General features: G+C 37.7%; 1 protein-coding gene across 1 annotated transcript; it reads right to left on the bottom strand.

The window, feature by feature from the left end:
- Positions 1-2,777: 2,777 nt before the first annotated feature.
- LOC139174028 (actin nucleation-promoting factor WASL-like) lies at positions 2,778-19,099 on the bottom strand. Its single transcript, XM_070764068.1, has 12 exons — positions 18,651-19,099; positions 17,187-17,225; positions 15,029-15,088; positions 11,382-11,468; positions 10,705-10,758; positions 9,130-9,192; positions 8,502-8,561; positions 7,314-7,370; positions 7,042-7,092; positions 4,067-4,102; positions 3,442-3,482; positions 2,778-2,832 (listed from the first exon to the last, which is right to left on the bottom strand). Exons 2-11 carry the CDS (start codon positions 17,199-17,201, stop codon positions 3,474-3,476), a joined length of 492 nt encoding a protein of 163 aa, XP_070620169.1. The 5' UTR covers positions 17,202-17,225; positions 18,651-19,099; the 3' UTR covers positions 2,778-2,832; positions 3,442-3,473.
- Positions 19,100-19,828: the final 729 nt, after the last annotated feature.

The raw sequence follows: 19,828 nt of genomic DNA, 5'->3' as shown, positions 1-19,828 counted from the left end.
AAATGAACGGAGACATGTTTTTAGCAAAAGTGAAAAGCACATTTTCAGCCAGTGTGGATTTTTAAACTGGATAGAATAGAATTCTTTATTGGCCAAGTGTGACTGGACACACAAAGAATTTGTCTTGGTGCATATGCTCTCAGAGTACATAAAATAAAAAGATACCTTTGTCAAGAATCATGTGGTACAACACTCAATGATTGTCATAGGGATCAAGTAGCAATGAAGAAACAATGAATATTAATAAAAATCTTAGGATACAAGCAGCAAGTTACAGTGATACAGTCCTAAATGGAGGAAAAGGATGATAGGAATGATGAGAAAAACTAGTAGAAATAGAAGTGCAGATTTAGTAAAAAGTCTGACAGTGTTGAGGGAATTATTTGTTTAGTAAAGTGATGGCGTTCGGGGGGAAAACTGTTCTTGTGTCTAGTTGTCTTGGTGTGCAGTGCTCTGTAGCGACGACGTTTTGAAGGTAGGAGTTGAAATAATTTGTGTCCAGGATGTGAGGGGTCAGTCAATATTTCCCCCGCCCTCTTTTTGACTCGTGCAGTATACAGGTCCTCAATGGAAGGCAGGTTGGCAGCAATTGTTTTTTCTGCAGTTCTGAAGTCTGTGCCGGTCTTGTTGGGTTGCAGAACCGAACCAGAAAGTTATAGAGGTACAGATGACAGACTCAGTGATTTCTCTGTAGAATGGTATCAGTTCTCAGCTGCATCTCCTCTTCAGGATGAAAGGGAGACAAAGAAAAGGAAACCTCTGTAGCCATCTCCTGGCCCTGTTGAATGACTGCAGCCAGAACTTTACCCACACAGCAATTGCAATGTTTCAATTATAGAGAAACAAAGCACAAATGCCTGTTTATAAATGAGTGTGCAAAGATGAGGCTACATTTCCATGAAAATGAGAGTCAGATTATGAATCACTAATTTACCCAGTTATTCAAGGAAAATAAAAAAAAACATTAATCTCAAATGTCATCCATCTAATTTTCTGTTATCATGAAATATACATAGATTTTTCTTTACCTACAAATCAGGAATTATTTTTGTCTAAAGGACTTTAAAGTTACATTGTGAAAGTCTCTTAGCATATCTATTAAACCTATAAGGCACAATGGCCTCAATAAGAAATAGGAATAAAGATAAAAATAAAAAGGGGTGAGTACAAGTGAACTAGAGTGCCTTCTGTCCCCTGTCCTATTGCTCTCCTATATCTCCTATATCTTTCTTCTATTCCTATATTTTCTTTTCTATTCTTTCTTACATATATTTTACTATGAGTATCTCCTCTATAACCTTCATCATGTATTTTACTATGTGTGTGTGTGTGTCTCTGTGTGTGTGTGTATTTACAACAGCACGAAGCTTGAAACTTCAGCCTGATGTATGTATGTATGTATGTATGTGTGTGTGTGTGTGTGTGTGTGTATATATATATATATATATATATCCATTTACAACAACACAAAGATTGGAACTTCAGCCTGATGATGGTGAATGTGATTTCGCCGAAACGTCGCATAGACATGCAAAATATTACACAGGGCAAAACCCGAACTCAGAACAATCTACATATATATATATATATATATATATATATATATATATATATATATATATATATATATATATATATATACACACACACACACACACACACACACACACAAAAAAAAAACCTCATTGCGTATTGGACAAAATAAATAAATAAATAAATAAAAATTTTAAAAAATAACTTTTGGTGTGTATATTTTATTTTTATTTTGTTTTGTTTTTAATGTACATAACTTAATAAAAATATTTTTTGAAAGGAATAAAGATAAAAAATAAGAAAAAGAAATATTATGGTTGAAATTAAAAGAATCTTGTTCATAATATAGGTATGATAAAGGGGGGGGGGAAGTAGATGAATTTTGGAAAAAGAAGCAATAAAAAATTAAATAAAATTGAAAGAAACGAGGATGGTTAATATTGTCAATATAATTTATAATATTAAATCTGTTTCGTAGTATCATATTGAGAAATAAATTATACGTGGTAAATAATTGAATGCAATATTGGGAAGAAAAGTTGGAAGATGGAGGAGTGGAGGGGATTGAGGGAAGTAGGGGAGAGAAGAAAGGCCGAAAAAAGAAGAAAAGTTGAAGGAAGGAAGAAGGAGGTAGAGAGGGGAAAGTAGAGATGGAAAGAAAGGGAATTTTAGAAAGGAGAAGAGGAGAGGAAAGAAGGAAAATATGGCCTTTATTGCACAACTGGGGGAAATATGATAAATATGAGAAAGTAAGAAGAATATTTTTTTTTGTTGATTTGACAGTTGTATGATTACTGTTAAGGTTAAAATATTATTAAATGAATATAATTAGATTTGAAAGTATATACTGATGCATGTATATGTACTCTGACAACACATTGTCTACATTGAAAATGGAATTTTTATATTATAAAATTAAAATTTATTTTAAAAAAAGAAATATGGGGATATCTACATTTGCGGCATTGAACTCAAAGTAAACATAGAGGATAGGATTTTCTTTTACCACAATTACTTATATGGCCTGAACCTCACTAAAATGATAATTTTCAAGGTCGGCAATAAAGACAACACTCCATGATAATGCTGCATATGTATATATTTTTAAATGTTTATTTTTGTACACTAATCCGCATTCTCAATTAAGAGAAACTACATTAATCAACAGAAAGAAACATAATTGTTGGAGACTTCTCAAAAGAAAGATGTAATTCCTCATTGATTAGGGGGGGAAATATGAATGATCCAAATAGAAAATGTGGCTCTCCATTTTATTCTCAATACATGCAATTGGTGGATCTAGAAGGGAAAAAAAAAAGATGAGTGAATGTGCAATATTTGGTATAAATTAGCCCAGTAGCAAATGTTTCAGAATTTGGCTTTCAGTATCCCTTTACCCTCAATAACAACGACCCCAAATAATCCACATATCCATGTATCCCAGCGGCCAGTTAGGTTGTCTGGCGGGACCTGGGAGAAAAGCCTTCTCGGTGGTGGCCCCAGCCCTTTGGAATGAACTTCCTCTGGAGATATGTACCGCCCCCTCCCTCCTGGTGTTTTGTAAAGCTCCGAAGACCCACCTTTGCCGGCGGGCATGGGAGCTGTGAGAGACACCATAGTCTCCAGCCGACATTATGAATGATTGAATTTGATGAATGTGTATGTCTGTATATGGGGTTTTAAACATTTTTAGTAACTTGTATCAGTCTTCTTAAAGTAAATGAGTAAATTAGATTTCTTTTATATATTGTTGTATTTATGATGTACGATGCCAGGAGTCATTGCGAGAAGGGCGGCATAGAAATCTAATTAATAAGTAATAAATATCCGAAAATAAATTATAAAGTCTTGAGAGGAAATATGTACAAAGTAAATCTCTATCAAACCAAAAATATCTTCCATACCCACCAGAGTCCATTTTCCCAGTGAGAGGCTTTGATTTACAATACCTGGAAAAATAAAAGAAGATAATTAATTCAACAAGAATATTGATTTTCTTCTGAACAATCCTGGAGAAAGTTTATGGTTACACTTCTACAACTAGTGCAGTGGTGGCATTGGTAAAATCTTCTTACCTTCTCTACCCATTCGTAATGCACACTTTTTCACCCTCTGAGTATGCGCAGAAAGCTTTACGCACGCGCAGAGGGTTAAAAAAAGAAAATGGCGTCAAATGGGTGGGCGGAGCCTCATGCTGCCACCGCTACCGGTTTTCTGAACTACTGGCGGCCGCTGGTATTGGTACACCCAAACCGGTAACATTTCACCCCTGGGTGGTGAAAGTGGAATAATGAATCCATTTCTTTTAAGGAAAAATAGTTGGAAAAATACATAACAAACTTGATATGAGACAGAGGTGTCCTTATATGGCATCTATTTACAAATTAGGATTCTAAAATACAGGTGGAACATTTGTTCCCAATTTGTGTGTGCTGGATAATTTGCGTTTGAAAACTTTTTTTTAAAGGTAAGTAGGATTAACATGTGCTTATAATGTATACCCAAAAAGCATTATATACCCAATTATACTCACATTTTGAGGTGGAGCCTGCAATTTAGCATTGAAAGGCTACGGGGGAGGGAGAGAAAAAAAAAATTGTACATACATATATTTTGGAAACTACTAAAGGGAGAAACACAAAAATCATAACATAGGAAACTTAGATAATGGAAGTTCTTCTAGAAAATGCATATTATTACATTTTGCAAAAGGCAGGGGGGGGGGAGTATATAAATTATATCTAAAACATTGTCCATTTGGTTAAAAAAGAAAAAAAGTCAGCCCATTGCAAATATAGCATGGCTATTGCTGAAATTCTGAGAATTGAGGTCTATATTTCAGGAAGATACATAGATTGTTTTCATAAAATAACAGAGTTGGAAGGAATCTTGCAAATCTTTCAGTCCAGTCCCCTACTCATGTAGGAGACCCTAAACCAGTGATAGCGAACCTATGGCACGGATGCCACAGGTGGCACGCAAAGTCATATATGCTGGCACATGAGCCGTTGCTTAGCTCAGCTCCAATGTGCATGTGAATGTGCCAGCCAGCTGATTTTTGGCTTGCACAAAGGCTCTGGAAGGGCATTTTTGGTTTCCAAAGGGCCTCTGGGGGGATTGGGAAGAGCGTTTTTACCCTTCCCCAGCTCCCAAGAAACCTTTGGAGGCTGGGAATGGTGGAACACTATTATTATTATCATTATTATTATTATTATTATTATTATTATTATTATTATTATTATCATTATCATTATCATTATCATTATCATTATCCTCATCCTCATCCTCATCCTCATCATTATTATTATTATTATTATTATTATTATTATTATTATTATTATTATTATTATGTCAGTACAACACAGCAAACGAGATCACTAGGCTGGATTTTGTATTTCATCACCAGTCGGGCGCTTCCCAAGCACCTAGGACTGCGTGATGTAGCGGCGAATTATGTTTGCCGATCCCAGTAAAGCAGCCTTTTGCAATTGACCGATGGAGATTTTGTCAATTCCGATGGTTTTCAAATGTCCGCTGAGATCCTTTGGCACTGCGCCCAGCGTGCCAAGGACCACTGGGACCACTTTCATGGGCTTATGCCAGAGTCGTTGCAGCTCGATTTTTAGATCTTCGTATTTTACTAATTTCTCTAGCTGCTTCTCCTCAATTCTGCTGTCCCCTGGGATTACAATGTCAATGATCCATACTTTCTTTTTCTCCACGATCACAATGTCTGGCGTGTTATGCTTCAGAATTCGGTCAGTCTGAAGTCGGAAGTCCCACAGTAGTTTTTCTTGATTATTATTATTATTATTATTATTATTATTATTATTATTATTATCATTATCATTATCATTATCATTATCATTATCATTATCATTATCATTATCATCATCATCATCATCATTATTATTATTATTATTATTATTTATTAGATTTGTATGCCACCCCTCTCTGCAGACTCGGGGCGGCTACAAGCCTACTGGGCCACAAGCCTACTGGCCCAACAGAAGTTGGGAAACAGACCGTTTCTGGCCTCCAGAGAGCCTCTGCAAGGTGGGGGAAGCTGTTTTCTCCCTCCCCAGGCATTGAATTATGGGTGTGGGCACTCGCGCATGGGCGCTAGCGCAAACGCACGATCTTTCGGCACCCGAGAGAAAAACGGTTCACCATCACTGCCCTAAACCATTTCAGACAAATGACTGTCCAGTCTCTTCTTAAAAGCCTTCGGAGATGGGGCTACAATTTCTGAAACCAAGCTATTTCCATTGGTTCATTCTTCTTGTCATTAGGAAATTTCTCCTTGGAAAATTCTAGTTTGCTTCTCTTCCTGATTGGTTTCCATCCATAGTTTTTTGTCTTGCCTTCTGGTACTTTGAAAAATAGGGTGACCCCAGGGATGGGCTCTTCCTGGTTCAGTCCACCACCAAAACCAGTAGCAATGCAAACATCACCAAACTGGATTGGTCAATGCCGGTGCGTGGACTCTACCATCTACGAGGCTGGGGTGGCGCAGTGGTTAGAGTGCAGCACCGCAGGCTACTTCAGCTAACTGCTAGTTGTAGTTCAACAGTTCAAATCTCACCACCATCTCAAGGTTGACTGAGCCTTCCATCCTTCCGAGGTGGGTCAAATGAGGACCCAGATTGCTGGGAGGGGGCAATATGCTGATTCTGTAAACCTCTTAGAGAGGGCTGTAAAAGCACTGTGAAGCGGTATATAAGTCTAAACGCTATTGCTATTTTTCTATTTTATTTTAGTGCATGCGCAGAAGCCAAATTCTGGCCATCTTTTTTTCAGCTTTGGGGGTGTTGTTGAATTTTGTGTTACTGCGTGTGCATGTGCACAAGGCACACCCACAAAGGAGGGAGCAAACAGGCAGCGAGGTAAATTAGAACCCACCCCTGGTTGACCCCTTATCTTGGTGGCAGCCCCTCAAATATTGGAACTCTGCTATCATGTCTCCCCTAATGTTGGCAGGGTGGGAACATATAGCAGTACAAAGACAGGTATCTCTATGTTTAGAAAAAAATGATGAAAGTTCTGGAATATCTTCATTATTTCCCCAACATGTTTATATATTTCAAATATGGAATGATTGCTATTATTGACTTATTGGAATATTCTGAGAAACTGATCCTCAAAGCAGTCATCCGAAGCTCAATTGACTTGCTGGAATCAACAGATTTTCCCTAGTCTTGGGATGTTATATTAATAATAATAACAACAGAGTTGGAAGGGACTTTGGAGGTCTTCTAGCCCAACCCCCTGCTTAGGCAGGAAATCCTACACTGCTTCAGACAGATGGTTATCCAACATCTGCTTAAAAACCTCCAGTGTTGGGGCATTCACAACTTCTGAAGGTAAGCTGTTCCCCCGATTAACTGTTCTGACTGTCAGGAAATTTCTCCTTAGTTCTAAGTTGCCTCTCTCCTTGTTTAGTTTCTACTAATGTTGTGCCAAAGGAAAACACTACAGAATAAATAAATCCAATTTTATGCAGCTCACCTGGCTATTTGCAGGAGAAGGGCCATTGTTATTATCAGAGGAACCACCAACCTAGTAAAGAAGGAAATAGATTCTGTGAATGTTCCTTCAGAGTATTTTTTTTAAAAAAGAAATCTCATAGAAGCCAACTACTTGAGTCTGTGAATACATTAAGCATTAAGATATTTTGCAGAGTAAAATGCATGAACATCCACAATTACTATCAGTAATTAATCTTTGCAGTCCAAAGCCAGATATTGCAAAGAAAGAATGTGACATCTAATGGAACTCACTTGGATGCTGGTACCAGGAAGAGAAGGACCACTGTAACTATTGGAGGGAGCACCAGCCTAATGAATAAATAAATAAATCATATGAATGTTCTTTCAAATTATTTTAAAAAACAAACTTCATGGAAACTAAATACTTGGGTCTGCAAATGCATTAACCATCCAAGATATATTTTCGTGTAATATATGTCAACAGGAGCAACTTATATAAGTCCAATTAGTCAACCAACCAACCAACCAACCAACAAACCAACAAGCCAACCAACAAACAAACCAACCAACAATCATGAGGAGTGCAACTGACTGTTTAGAATTAACAAATTCTCCTAATCACCAGAAATTAGTCTTTATTTGCTGTATTCCTTTTTTTAAAAAGATACCAGGGGAGAAGAAATTTCAGTACAGTGGAACCCCGACATAAGAGCTGCTCTACTTAAGAGCAACTCGAGATAAGAGCTGGGAGGGGAGAGATATTTTTGTTCTACTTACAAGCCCAAATTCGAGATACAAGCGCCAAGGAGATGTCTCCTGAAGCCAAACGCTAACTTCCGCGTTCGGCTTCAGGAGACAGCTGCGAAGCGGCCCACGTGTTTTAAAAGGTTGCAGCCGGCCTGGGGGGCTCGGGGGGGTGCTTGCAGCTTTCTTTCTTGCTCTTTTTCTTTCTCTCTTTTACCTTCCCTTCCTCTATTTCTTCTTTTCTTTCTCCTTCCCACCTTCTTCCCTCCCTCCCTCCCTTCACTCATTCCTCTCTTACTCTCCCCTTTCATAAGTTTCCTTGCTTCCTTCCTCTGTTCCTGTCCCTTCCCTCTTTCCTTCCTTCCTTCCCACCCTCCGTCCATTCATTCACCCATTCCTCTCTTGATCGCTTAAAGCCGGTCCCTGGTGCAAAAAGGGTTGGGGACCTCTGTCCTACAGGATTGGGTGGCAGAGAAGTTGAACATATGTAAATTTAAAAGTTTAAGAAAGTTTACAAGTTAAGTGAAAGAAACTTCATTATTCATTTATATGTACATGTACATTTCTTCATTAAAAACATGTCTTTCTGCATAATTTAGACTAACTTTGTGAGATTTTTGAGGGCTGGAACCAATTAAAATTATTTACATTAATTCCTATGGGGAAAAGTCGTTCGAGATAAGAGCTGCTCGACTTAAGAGCCCAGGTCCGGAACGAATTAATTATGGAACTCACCTGACTGCTGACACCAGGAGGAGGAGGAGGAGCTCCGTAAGAACCAGGGGAATAAACAGCCTAATAAATATATAAATAGATCCTGTTAATATTTCTTCAGATTATTTTCAAAAATAAAACTTCATAGAAGCCAACCCCAGAGGAGAATGCATGCATTCAAGACATAACACTGAGTTATTGAATGAACAACAATGAGTTAATTTTCAATAAACAAATTTGCGGGAAGACGAAACCAAAAAAATATGTTACGTCTGTTAGTACTATGTACATAACTGGTTGGGTTTGGAAATATATAAACAAACTATCAATGTATGTTTAAATGAATTATAACACTATAGCTTTAAGAGTTAGTGTTGCAGTTAGCCATAAGATGGAGCCAGAAGCATCTTTCTCTCTCTCTCTCTCCCCCCTCCCTCTGATTATTCTCTGCTATTACTGTTATGTCCTAAGTGACTGCTTTGTGCTAAATGCTGGTTTATGTAAGACTGATCCTCAAGTCAGTCACAAAGAGTGCAACCGACATCTTGGAATTAACAAATTTTCCTAAGCACCAAGAATTAGTCTTATTTTCTATTTATATTTTTATTAGATATCAGGGAAGAAGAAAATTCAGTATAATGGAACTCACCTGACTACCGACAGGAGGAGGAGGAGGTGGAGGAGCTCCGTAAGAACCAGAGTAATAAGTAACCTGATAAATAAGTAAATAGATCCTGTGTATATTGCTTCAGATTATTTTCAAAATTAAAACTTCATAGTAGCCAACCCCATAGGAGAATGCATGCATTAAGCATCAAGATATAACACTGAGTAACTTGAGTGAGAGTTAATTTCCAGTAAACAAATTTGTGGGAAGAAGGAACAAGAAAAAATATGTTACATCTGTTGGTACTATGTACATAACTGGTTGGGTTTGGCAATATGTAAACAAAATATCAATGTATGTTTAAATGAATTATAACACTATAGATTTAAGAGTTAGTGTCGCAGTTAGCCACAAGAGGGAGCCAGAAGCATCTTTCTCTCTCTCTCTCCCCCTCCCTCCCTCCCTCTCTGATTATTCTCTGCTATTACTGTTATGTCCTAAGTGACTGCTTCATGCTAAATGCTGGCTTATGTAAGATTGATCCTCAAGTCAGTCATGAAGAGTGCATCTGACATTTTGGAATTAACCAATTTTCCTTAACACCAGGAATTAATCTTGATTTGATGTTTTTTGCTGATTTTTTTTTTAATTAAGGGAGACTAAGATGGCACCATTTTGGCCTTGTTCTGGCCTCATCAGCTAGCCACACCCTTACTGGGATTTGATCCGGCAGCTTCTGCCTTGTAAGGCAGAGAATTAACAGCTGAGCCACCAGACCTGATCCCTTTAGCTGTGTACCAGGGAGGGGCTATATGTTTTTTATGTGGGATCACCCTGGTATATTGAAGGAACGTCACAGCTCCTTTTTTGCCTCTAGGCCTAACCCAGGGCCATGTGTGTATGTATGTATGTATGTATGTATGTATGTATGTATGTATGTATGTATGTATCTATCTATCTATCTATCTATCTATCTCTATATCTATATCTATATCTATATCTATATCTATATCTATATCTATATCTATATCTATATCTATATCTATATCTATATCTATAATCTATATCTATATCTATATCTATATCTATATCTATATCTATCTATCTATCTATCTATCTATCTATCTATCTATCTATCTATCTATCTATCTCTATCTCTATCTCTATCTCTATATCTATCTATCTATCTATATCTATATATCTATATATCTATATATCTATATATCTATATATCTACATATATATATAAACTATAAACTATAAACATTTAACACATACAAAATATAGTTTGTCGGCTATAAATATATTACTGCCTTGCAGTGGCCCTAGGTTGGGCCTATAGGCAAAAAAAAGGAGCTGTGACGTTCCTTAAAAATATACCAGGGTGATTCGACATAAGAAAATATATATATATATATATATATAAATATATATATATATCTATATCTATCTATCTATCTATCTATCTATATCTATCTATCTATCTATCTATCTATCTATCTATCTATCTATCTATCTATCTATCTATCTATCTATATATATATATATATATATATATATATATATATATCAAAAAAGGTACCAGGGAAGCAGAAAATTCAGTATAATGGAACTCACCTGACTACTGACAGGAAGCAGAGGGGGAGGAGGTCCATTGTAAGAATAAACAGCCTAATAAATAAGTAAATATATCCTGTGAATATTGCTTTAGATTATTTTCAAAATTACAACTTCATAGTAGCCAACCCCATAGGAGAATGCATGCATTAAGCATCAAGATATAACACTGCTTCTGAGGAACTGCGTCTCAAATCAATCACGAGGAGTGCAACTGACAGTTTAGAATTAACAAATTCTCCTAAGCACCAGAAATTAGTCTTTATTTGCTGTATGGTATGTCTGTTAGTACTATGTACATAACTGGTTGGGTTTGGCAATACGTAAACAAAATATCAATGTATGTTTACATGAATTATAACACTATAGATTTAAGAGTTAGTGTTGCAGTCAGCCACAAGAGGGAGCCAGAAGCATCTTTCTCTCTCTCTCTCTCCCCCTCCCTCCTTCCCCTCTGATTATTCTCTGCTATTACTGTTATGTCCTCAGTGACTGCTTCCTGCTAAATGCTGGCTTATGTAAGACTGATCCTCAAGTCAGTCACGAAGAATGCAACTGACATCTTGGAATTAACCAATTTTTTTTAGCACCAGGAATTAGTCCTGATTTGCTCTCTCTATATATATATATTTAAAAAGATATCATGGAAGAAGAAAATTCAGTATAATGGAACTTACCTGGCCACCGGCAGCAGGGAAAGATTGTGGTGGAGGGGGAGGAGGCTGAGCTAATCCATTGAAAAGAGAAGAGGGGGCAACACCAACCTAATAAATGAATGAATGAATGAATGAATGAATGAATGAATGAATGAATGAATAAATAAATAAATAAATCCTGTGAATGTCCCTTCAGATTGTTTTAAAAATAAACCTCATAGATGCCAAGCTTTTGGTTCTGGAAATGCATTAACTCCCCAGACATATTATAGCATAACACATATAAAATAAACAACTTAACTTTTTCTCTAAATGAATTTCTGAGAAGAAAGAGCCAGAAAGATGTCTGTTATGTGATGGAGAGATATGTAAGAAAGACCCTTTTCCCCACTTTGTGAAATACATTGGTCCATTTCAAACAGAGCCATTGCCAGCCAGCATGGCCAATTGCTGAAGGTGTGAAAATTGAAGTCTGCCTTTTTTTGGAAGCTGCATAGATTGGCGAAATGGGAATACACAGTACAAAGAAAGATTATTTGGGGAGGGGGGGAGAAGAAAGTTCTTGAAAGGTCTTCATTATTTCCTCCAACTCATTTTCACTTTTACAACATGGGTGCAAGCAACTCTCTTTAGGAATGACTACTATGGCATGGCCTTATTCAGGTATTTCTTTTAGCTCCAGTTTTGAAAAGACTGGGCCCCAAGACAGTCACCAGGGGCTCAACTAGGGGATTAAGAGATCTTCCCCAGGGCCAAGAATTCGTCTTGAGATTCTGTACGGAGTAAGATGCTACAGAAGAAAAACACTGCAGAAGATAGGTGCAAAATGCAAAAGGATCTTGAGAGACTGGAACACTGGGCGCTACCTAACAAAATGAAATTCAATGATGAAAGAAGTAAGGTTCTACATTTAGGCAAGAAAAACAAAATGCACAGGTACAGTATATGTGGTACCTTGCTCAACAGTAGTAACTGTGAAAGGGATCTTGGAGTCCTAGTGGACAAACATTTAAATATGAGCCAGCAGTGTGCAGCAGCTGCCAAAAAAACCCAACACTAGGGTGCATCAACAGAGGGATAGAATCAAATCATGCGAAGTGTTAATGGTACTTTATAAGACCACACTTGGAATACTGCTTTCAATTTTGGTCACCACGGTGCAAAAAGGATGTTGAGACTCTAGAAAGAGTGCAGAAAAGAGCAACAAAGATGATTAGGGGACTGGAGGCTAAAACATATGAAGAACGGTTGCAGGAACTGGGCATGGTTAGTTGAATGAAAAGAAGGACCAGGGGAGACATGATAGTCCAATATCTCAGGGGTTGCCACAGAGAAGAGGGAGTCAACCTATTCTCCAAAACACCTGAGGGTAGAATAAGAAGCAATGGGTTGAAGCTGAACAAGGAGAGAAGCAACTTAGAACTAAGGAGAAATTTCCTGATAGTCAGAACTGTTGAGAACAGCTTGCCTCCAGAAGTTGTGAATGCCCCAACACTGGAATTTTTGAACAAAATGTTGGATAACCATGTCTGAAGTGGTGTAGGGTTTCCTGCCTAAGCAGGGGGTTGGACTAGAAGACCTCCAAGGTCTCTTCCAACTTTTGTTGCTGTTGTTGCTGTTGTTGTTGTTGTTGTTGTTGTTGTTGTTGTTGTTGTTGTTATTATTCTATTCTGTTCTATTCTGTTCTATTCTATTCTATTCTATACCGTTCTGATCATAGGTAGTAGCAATCTATCTCAGTCGTCAAGCTTGGGGGAACTGAAGCACTTTCCCCTGCCTATGTAATCTCTGTGCATAATATGACTGTATGTATGTTTTATATACTGGGGTTTCTTTTTAGATTTTTATATGTATAATTGTTATTTTAGATTCTAATTATTAGATTTGTCATTATGTATTGTTTTTATCGCTGTTGTGAGCCGCCCCAAGTCTGCGGAGAGGGGCGGCATACAAATCTAATAAATAATAATAATGATAATAATAATAATGATAATGATAATAATAATAATAATAATAATAATAATAATAAATTCAATAGATTCTATCAATGTCCTGCCAGATTATTTCAAAATTTAAATCTCATGAAAGCCAAACTCTTGGGTCTGTTTATGCCTTAAATATCAAGACGTATTACAAATTAATATATGGATATGGATAAAAGCAATTAAACTTTGCCCCACGCTGACTCTGTAAACCGCTTAGAGAGGGCTATAAAACAGCATGAAGCAGTGTATAAATCGCAGTGCTATTTCTAAACAACTTTGTGGGGGGAAAAGAAGAAGAAACAGGTATATTGTATAATGGAGAGACTATTGTAATGCTCTCTACATGGCGTTATAAGGTTGTGCAGCATGCAACCCCACGAGCGGTCATGGGCCTTCCTAGGTACGCCCATCTCTCTCCAGCACTCCGCGAGCTGCGTTGGCTGCCGATTGTTTTCTGAACGCAATTCAAAGTGTTGGTTATGACCTATAAAGCCCTACATGGCATTGGACCTGATTACCTGCGGGACCGCCTTCTGCCGCATGAGTCACAGCGACTGGTCAAGTCTCACAGAGTCGGCCTTCTCCACATCCCATCAACCAGACAATGTCGCCTGGCGGGGGCTAGGGGAAGAGCCTTCTCTGTGAGGGCCCTGGGCCTGTGGAACCAGCTTCCCACAGAAATTTGTATTGCCCCCACCTCCTCGCTTTCCGCAAGAGCCTAAAGACCCACCTGTGACGACAGATCTGGGACCATTAGTCACTAGCCCCCAGCTGATGAATGGAATGTATGTTTGACTCAATGAGTGTGATTGGTTTTTAAGGAATAGGGGTTTTAGATTAGATTTAATTTTAAGTTTAATTTTTAAATTTGGATTTAGGATGTTTCCTATTGTTATTTTATATGTTGTAAGTTGTGCCAAGTCTGCGGAAAGGGCTGGCATATAAATTCAAATGATAGGTAGGTAGGTAGGTAGGTAGACAGACAGACAGACAGACAGACAGACAGACAGACAGACATCTGTTGCAAGTAACAAATTTTCCTAAGCATCAGGAATTAGTCTTGATTTGCTATATATATGTATCACATGTTTTACCATATATATATATATATATATATATATATATATATATATATATATATATATATATATTTGTTTTCGTAAATTTTCACGGGTATATGTATGTAGATTGTTCTGAGTTCGGGTTTTGCCCTGTGTAATGTTTTGCATGTCTATGCGACGTTTCGGCGAAATCACATTCACCATCATCAGGCTGGAGTTCCAATCTTTGTGTTTTTGCAAATGAATATTAGCAACTGACATTTCTTCTTAGCATGTAGTGTGGGGGTGGAGATTTGCTTTGAATGTAGCAAATAGATTGTAACCAATCAGATCACGGAAGCATAGTCACCCAATCTATTTGCTACATTCAAAGCAAATCTCCACCCCCACACTACATGCTAAGAAGAAATGTCAGTTGCTAATATTCATTTGCAAAAACACAAAGATTGGAACTCCAGCCTGATGATGGTGAATGTGATTTCGCCGAAACGTCGCATAGACATGCAAAACATTACACAGGGCAAAACCCGAACTCAGAACAATCTACATATATATATATATATATATATATATATATTTAAAGATACCAGGGAAGAAGAAAATTCAGTATAATGGAACTCACCTGACTACTGAAAGCATGAGGAGGGGGAGGAGCTCCATTGTAACCAGAGGCATAAACAGCCTAATAAATAAGTAAATAGATCCACAATCAACAAACATCAACTAATCAGCATACATCAGTTACATCAATGACCACAGTTGTAACCCCACTAACTCACCAGGAAGTTTCAACACAGCTTGCAGCTGCTGAGCCAGAACTCCATACCCACCCACCAGTATTTATAAAGGGAAGGCAGCTCAGGTCTCGCTGTGTTCGCCCTAGCACTAGGTAAAAAGCACCAGCCTGAAGATGACGAGTGGGACCTCATTGAAACGTCGCCAGGAATTTCTGAAACTTACACGGGAAGAAACCCGAATATGACAAGACCTTCATACCTGTACCCATGAAAATCTACACACACACACACACACACACACACACAAACATATACTAGTCTTCCTTAATTTTTAAATTCAGCAAAAATATGTGACATACACACACACACACACACACACACACACACACATATAACTGCCTTGGAAATGGCCCTGGGTTGGGCCAAGAGGCAAATAAGGAACTGTGATGTTCCTTCAATACACCAGGGTGATTCGACACAGAAATATGTAACCCTTCCCTGGTGCAGAGCTGAAGCGATTGGATACTGTAGCCTAGAGGATAATTCTCTGCCTTACAAGGCAAAGGTTGCAGGTTTAAGTCCCAGTGGGTGTGACTAGCTGATGAGGCCAAAATAAAGCCGAAATAGATCTATCCTAGTCTCCCTTAATTTTCAATTTCAGCAAAAAAACATGTGACATATATATATATATGTACACACATACACACACACACATACCGAACGATATGTATGTTGTGATTGGATTGCTGAATTGTGGGTTTAAACTGGGGGTATTGCTTTAATTGTACTTGACTTCTTTTTTATTGTTAACTGTACTTTTTTATATTGTTTGTAAACCACCCTGAGTCCTTTGGGATTGAAGTCAAACAAACAAATTAACAAATAAATAAGACACCAAGATGCCAGTGTAGGACAGTACATATTGTACAGTATATATTGACCTGTTGAGATATTCCTTTTATACCCTGTTTCTTGGAGATTGATCCACAAGGATCAATTAAGAGCTCAATTGCCATTTTGGAATCCATACATTTCCCCCAGTATCAGTAAATAGTCTGGACTTGCAGGTCAAAGGAAGATACAGTGGTACCTCTACTTAAGAACGCCTCTACTTAAGAACCATTTTCTACTTAAGAACCTGAGCCTGGAAAAAAATTCCCAGGAAATTTGAGTGCGGCACGAAGGCCTGGCCACTTTCCTGCCATTCCCCCTGGGTTTCTCTCTCTGGCGCAGTGTATGGGAAGCAGCCTCTCGCTGGGTATATGTGAGGCACGCGCTCCTCATCACCGCCTCGGAATCCCTCTTTTTTTTTTAAAGCCTTTAAGTTTTGGGGGTGTTTTTTATTCCCCTCACTTCACCGCAACCAGTTCGGTCCCACAGAGTTGGCCTTCTCCAGGTCCCGTCGACTAAACAATGCCGTCTGGCGGGACCCAGGGGAAGAGCCTTCTTTGTGGCGGCTCCGACCCTCTGGAACCAGCTCCCCCCTGAGATTAGGATTGCCCCCACCCTCCTTGCCTTTCGCGAACTCCTTAAAACCCACCTCTGCCATCAGGCATGGGGGAACTGAAACATATCCCCCTTGCCCATGTTGTTTTGGTGTTATATTGATTGTGTGCTTGTTTTTTAATATTCTGGGGTTGTGGATTTTTTTATGAATTTTTTAGCTTAAATTGTAATTGGATTGGTGGGTATTGGATTTGTTATTATGTATTGTTTTTACCTTGTTGTGAGCCGCCTCGAGTTTGTAGAGAGGGGCGGCATATAAATCCAATCAATCAATCAATCAAATCAATCAATCAACCTTCTTCCTTCGGCAATGACTGTCCTCCTCCTCTTCCTCCTCCTCCCACCCAAATTCCAAGCTTTTATTTGTTTCCTAATGGGTTTGCACACATTATTTGCTTTTACATTCATTCCTATGGGAAAAATTGATTCTACTTACAAACTTTTCTACTTAAGAACCTGGTCACGGAACGAATTAAGTTCTTAAGTAGAGGTGCCACTGTACTAGGGAAGAAGAATATCAAACTTAATGAAACTCACCTGGTTGCTGCCCATAGGAGGAGCCACATTGTATTGATTCTGATAAATAAATTGATTCTGTGAATGTCCTTTCAGATTATTTTAAAATGTAAAGGCATAAACCATTCAGATATACTATACAGTAACATAGGTTAAAATAAGCAACTTAATTTTTGACCTAAAGAAAATACGACTTCAGCATATACATGGCATGCTTGCATGTATGATTGGTTCTTTAAATTGGGGGTTTTTTAGATTATTTTTAATATTAGATTTGTTTACATTGTCTTTTTATTGTTGTTAGCTGCCCCGAGTCTTCGGAGAGGGGCGGCATACAAATCTAATAAATAAATAAATGAATGAATGAATGAATGAATGAATGAATGAACGAACGAACGAACGAACGAACGAACGAACGAACAAATAAATAAATAAATAAATAAATAAATAAAGTGGTCGATGTCTGGACAGAATACCTTACACAACCAGACTTGAAATCCTAGGCTTTGTAAGCTTAGAACTACATCGCCTTATTTAGCCCAGCTCATAAAATTATCTGCTACAATGTCCTACCTGTCAACAACTACTTCAGTTTCAAACACAACAATACATGAGCACACAATAGATACAAATTCAAAGAGAACCACCCCAAACTTGACTGTAGAAAATATAACTAGCAACAGAGTGGTTAATGTCTGGAACTCATTACCTGATTCTGTGGTTTCATCACCAAACCCCCCAAAACTTTGCCCTTAGACCAGCTGTCCCCAAACTACGGCCCGTGGGCCGCATGCGGCCCGCTGAGGCCATTTATCCGGCCCGCGGGTGAGTGACAGGAGCACAGGTACATACTTTTCTTTTAATTAAATTCTCTCCTTAATGTTCCTTCAAAAAGTACAACACCAATTATATTTCGGACTTATTAATCATTATGCCAAAGTGCTTCCTTCTTTCTTTATACATTTTTCTATAAACCAAGAAAACCTTGTATAGCCAATCAGATGTTAACAAAAGAAAATTAAAAACAAAACATAAACATATATGAATTTCAGATTTCTTCCCCCCCCTCTAAATAGTATGTTCCCATTTTGTTTTTTACTTTAAAATAAGGTATGTGCAGTGTGCATAGGGATTTGTTCATAGTTTTTTTTAATAGTCCGGCCCTACAACAGTTCGAGGGACAATGAACTGGCCCCCTGTGTAAAAAGTTTGGGGACCCCTGCCTTAGACTGTTCACTGTTGACCTCACCCGATTCCTAAGAGGTCAGTAAGGGGAGTGATTTATATTAAAAAAAACCTTTAATTACACAAAAAAAGAAAAAGAGTAAGGGGAGTGTGTAAGTGCGCCAGCATGCCTACCGTCCCTGTCCAATTGTTCCCTATTATACCCATCTTATGTATATAAACTATGTTATATCTATGTATATTACAAATACATACTTGACGAGAGAAAGAGAGAGAGAGAGAGAGAGAGAGGAAACTCACCTGGGGATTAGGTGGATAACGACGTTGAGATTGATTATCAAACTAATAAAAAGCAAATAGTTTGAATATCACTTCAGATTATTTCAAAATTTAAACCATGAATGCAAGTAACCAGGAAACATATTAACAGTGTAAATGTCTTGTCTAAATCAAGAATCTCCAACCTTGGTCACTTTAAGACTTGGGGACTTCAACTCCTAGAGTTCCTCAACCAGCTATTAGACCCCTGGTCTAAATTGCCAAACTGCTTCTTATATACAGGAGCAAGAAAGAAGTCCATAATGTGATAGAGACACACAAAAACAAAGTTCCTTTCCTCACTATGAATGTATAATTTCCACCCTCTTAAACCTCTTCAGCATAACTCCCCTCTCAAGTTTACAGACTGGTATACTATAATTCCCTTCTCTTCTTCCTTCGTTTATTTTTTTCCATCATTCTCTCTCAAACTCCCCTCTTTCTTTCATCATTCCTCCTCTACCTCGCTCTCCTTCTCCTCCTCCCTTTCTACTTCCTCTTTCCAACTGGTTGTTGGAAGAAAACTCATTTTGTTTTGTGTTTTTTCACTCATCCTGTAAGGAAAGCAGGAAGGAAACATTATGGTGTTGTTTTTAACCTAATCTTTACTGCCCTGCTTAGAGCAGTGTTTCCCAACCTTGGCAACTTGAAGATATTTGGACTTCAACTCCCAGAATTCCCCAGCCAGCAAATGCTGGCTGGGGAATTCTAGGAGTTGAAGTCCAGGTATCTTCAAGTTGCCAAGGTTGGGAAACACTGGCTTAGAGAAACGTCTTCTCTGGTTAAGGGGGCTGTAATTTAAATCATTGTAACCTCTGCAATTGAGATTTTAGAGCCATGCAAATGGCATTTTAGCTATTTTATATGACTTGGGGAGTTTCTCACTTTCAGTTCTTTCAACAGTCTGCGGAGAAGGGCGGCATACAAATGAAATGAAATGAAATGAAATTAAATGAAATCAAATCAAATCAAATCAAATCAAATCAAATCAAATCAAATCAAATCAAATCAAATCAAATCAAATCAAATCAAATCAAATCAATAAATTAAAAAAATAAAATAAAATAAAATAAAATAAAATAAAATAAAATAAAATAAAATAAAATAAAATAAAATAAAATAAAATAAAATAAAATAAAATAAAATAAAATAAAATAAAA

Source organism: Erythrolamprus reginae, chromosome 11 (assembly GCF_031021105.1).
Source record: "Erythrolamprus reginae isolate rEryReg1 chromosome 11, rEryReg1.hap1, whole genome shotgun sequence".
Lineage (NCBI taxonomy): Eukaryota > Metazoa > Chordata > Lepidosauria > Squamata > Dipsadidae > Erythrolamprus > Erythrolamprus reginae.
This window is presented reverse-complemented; position numbering and strand designations above follow the sequence as displayed.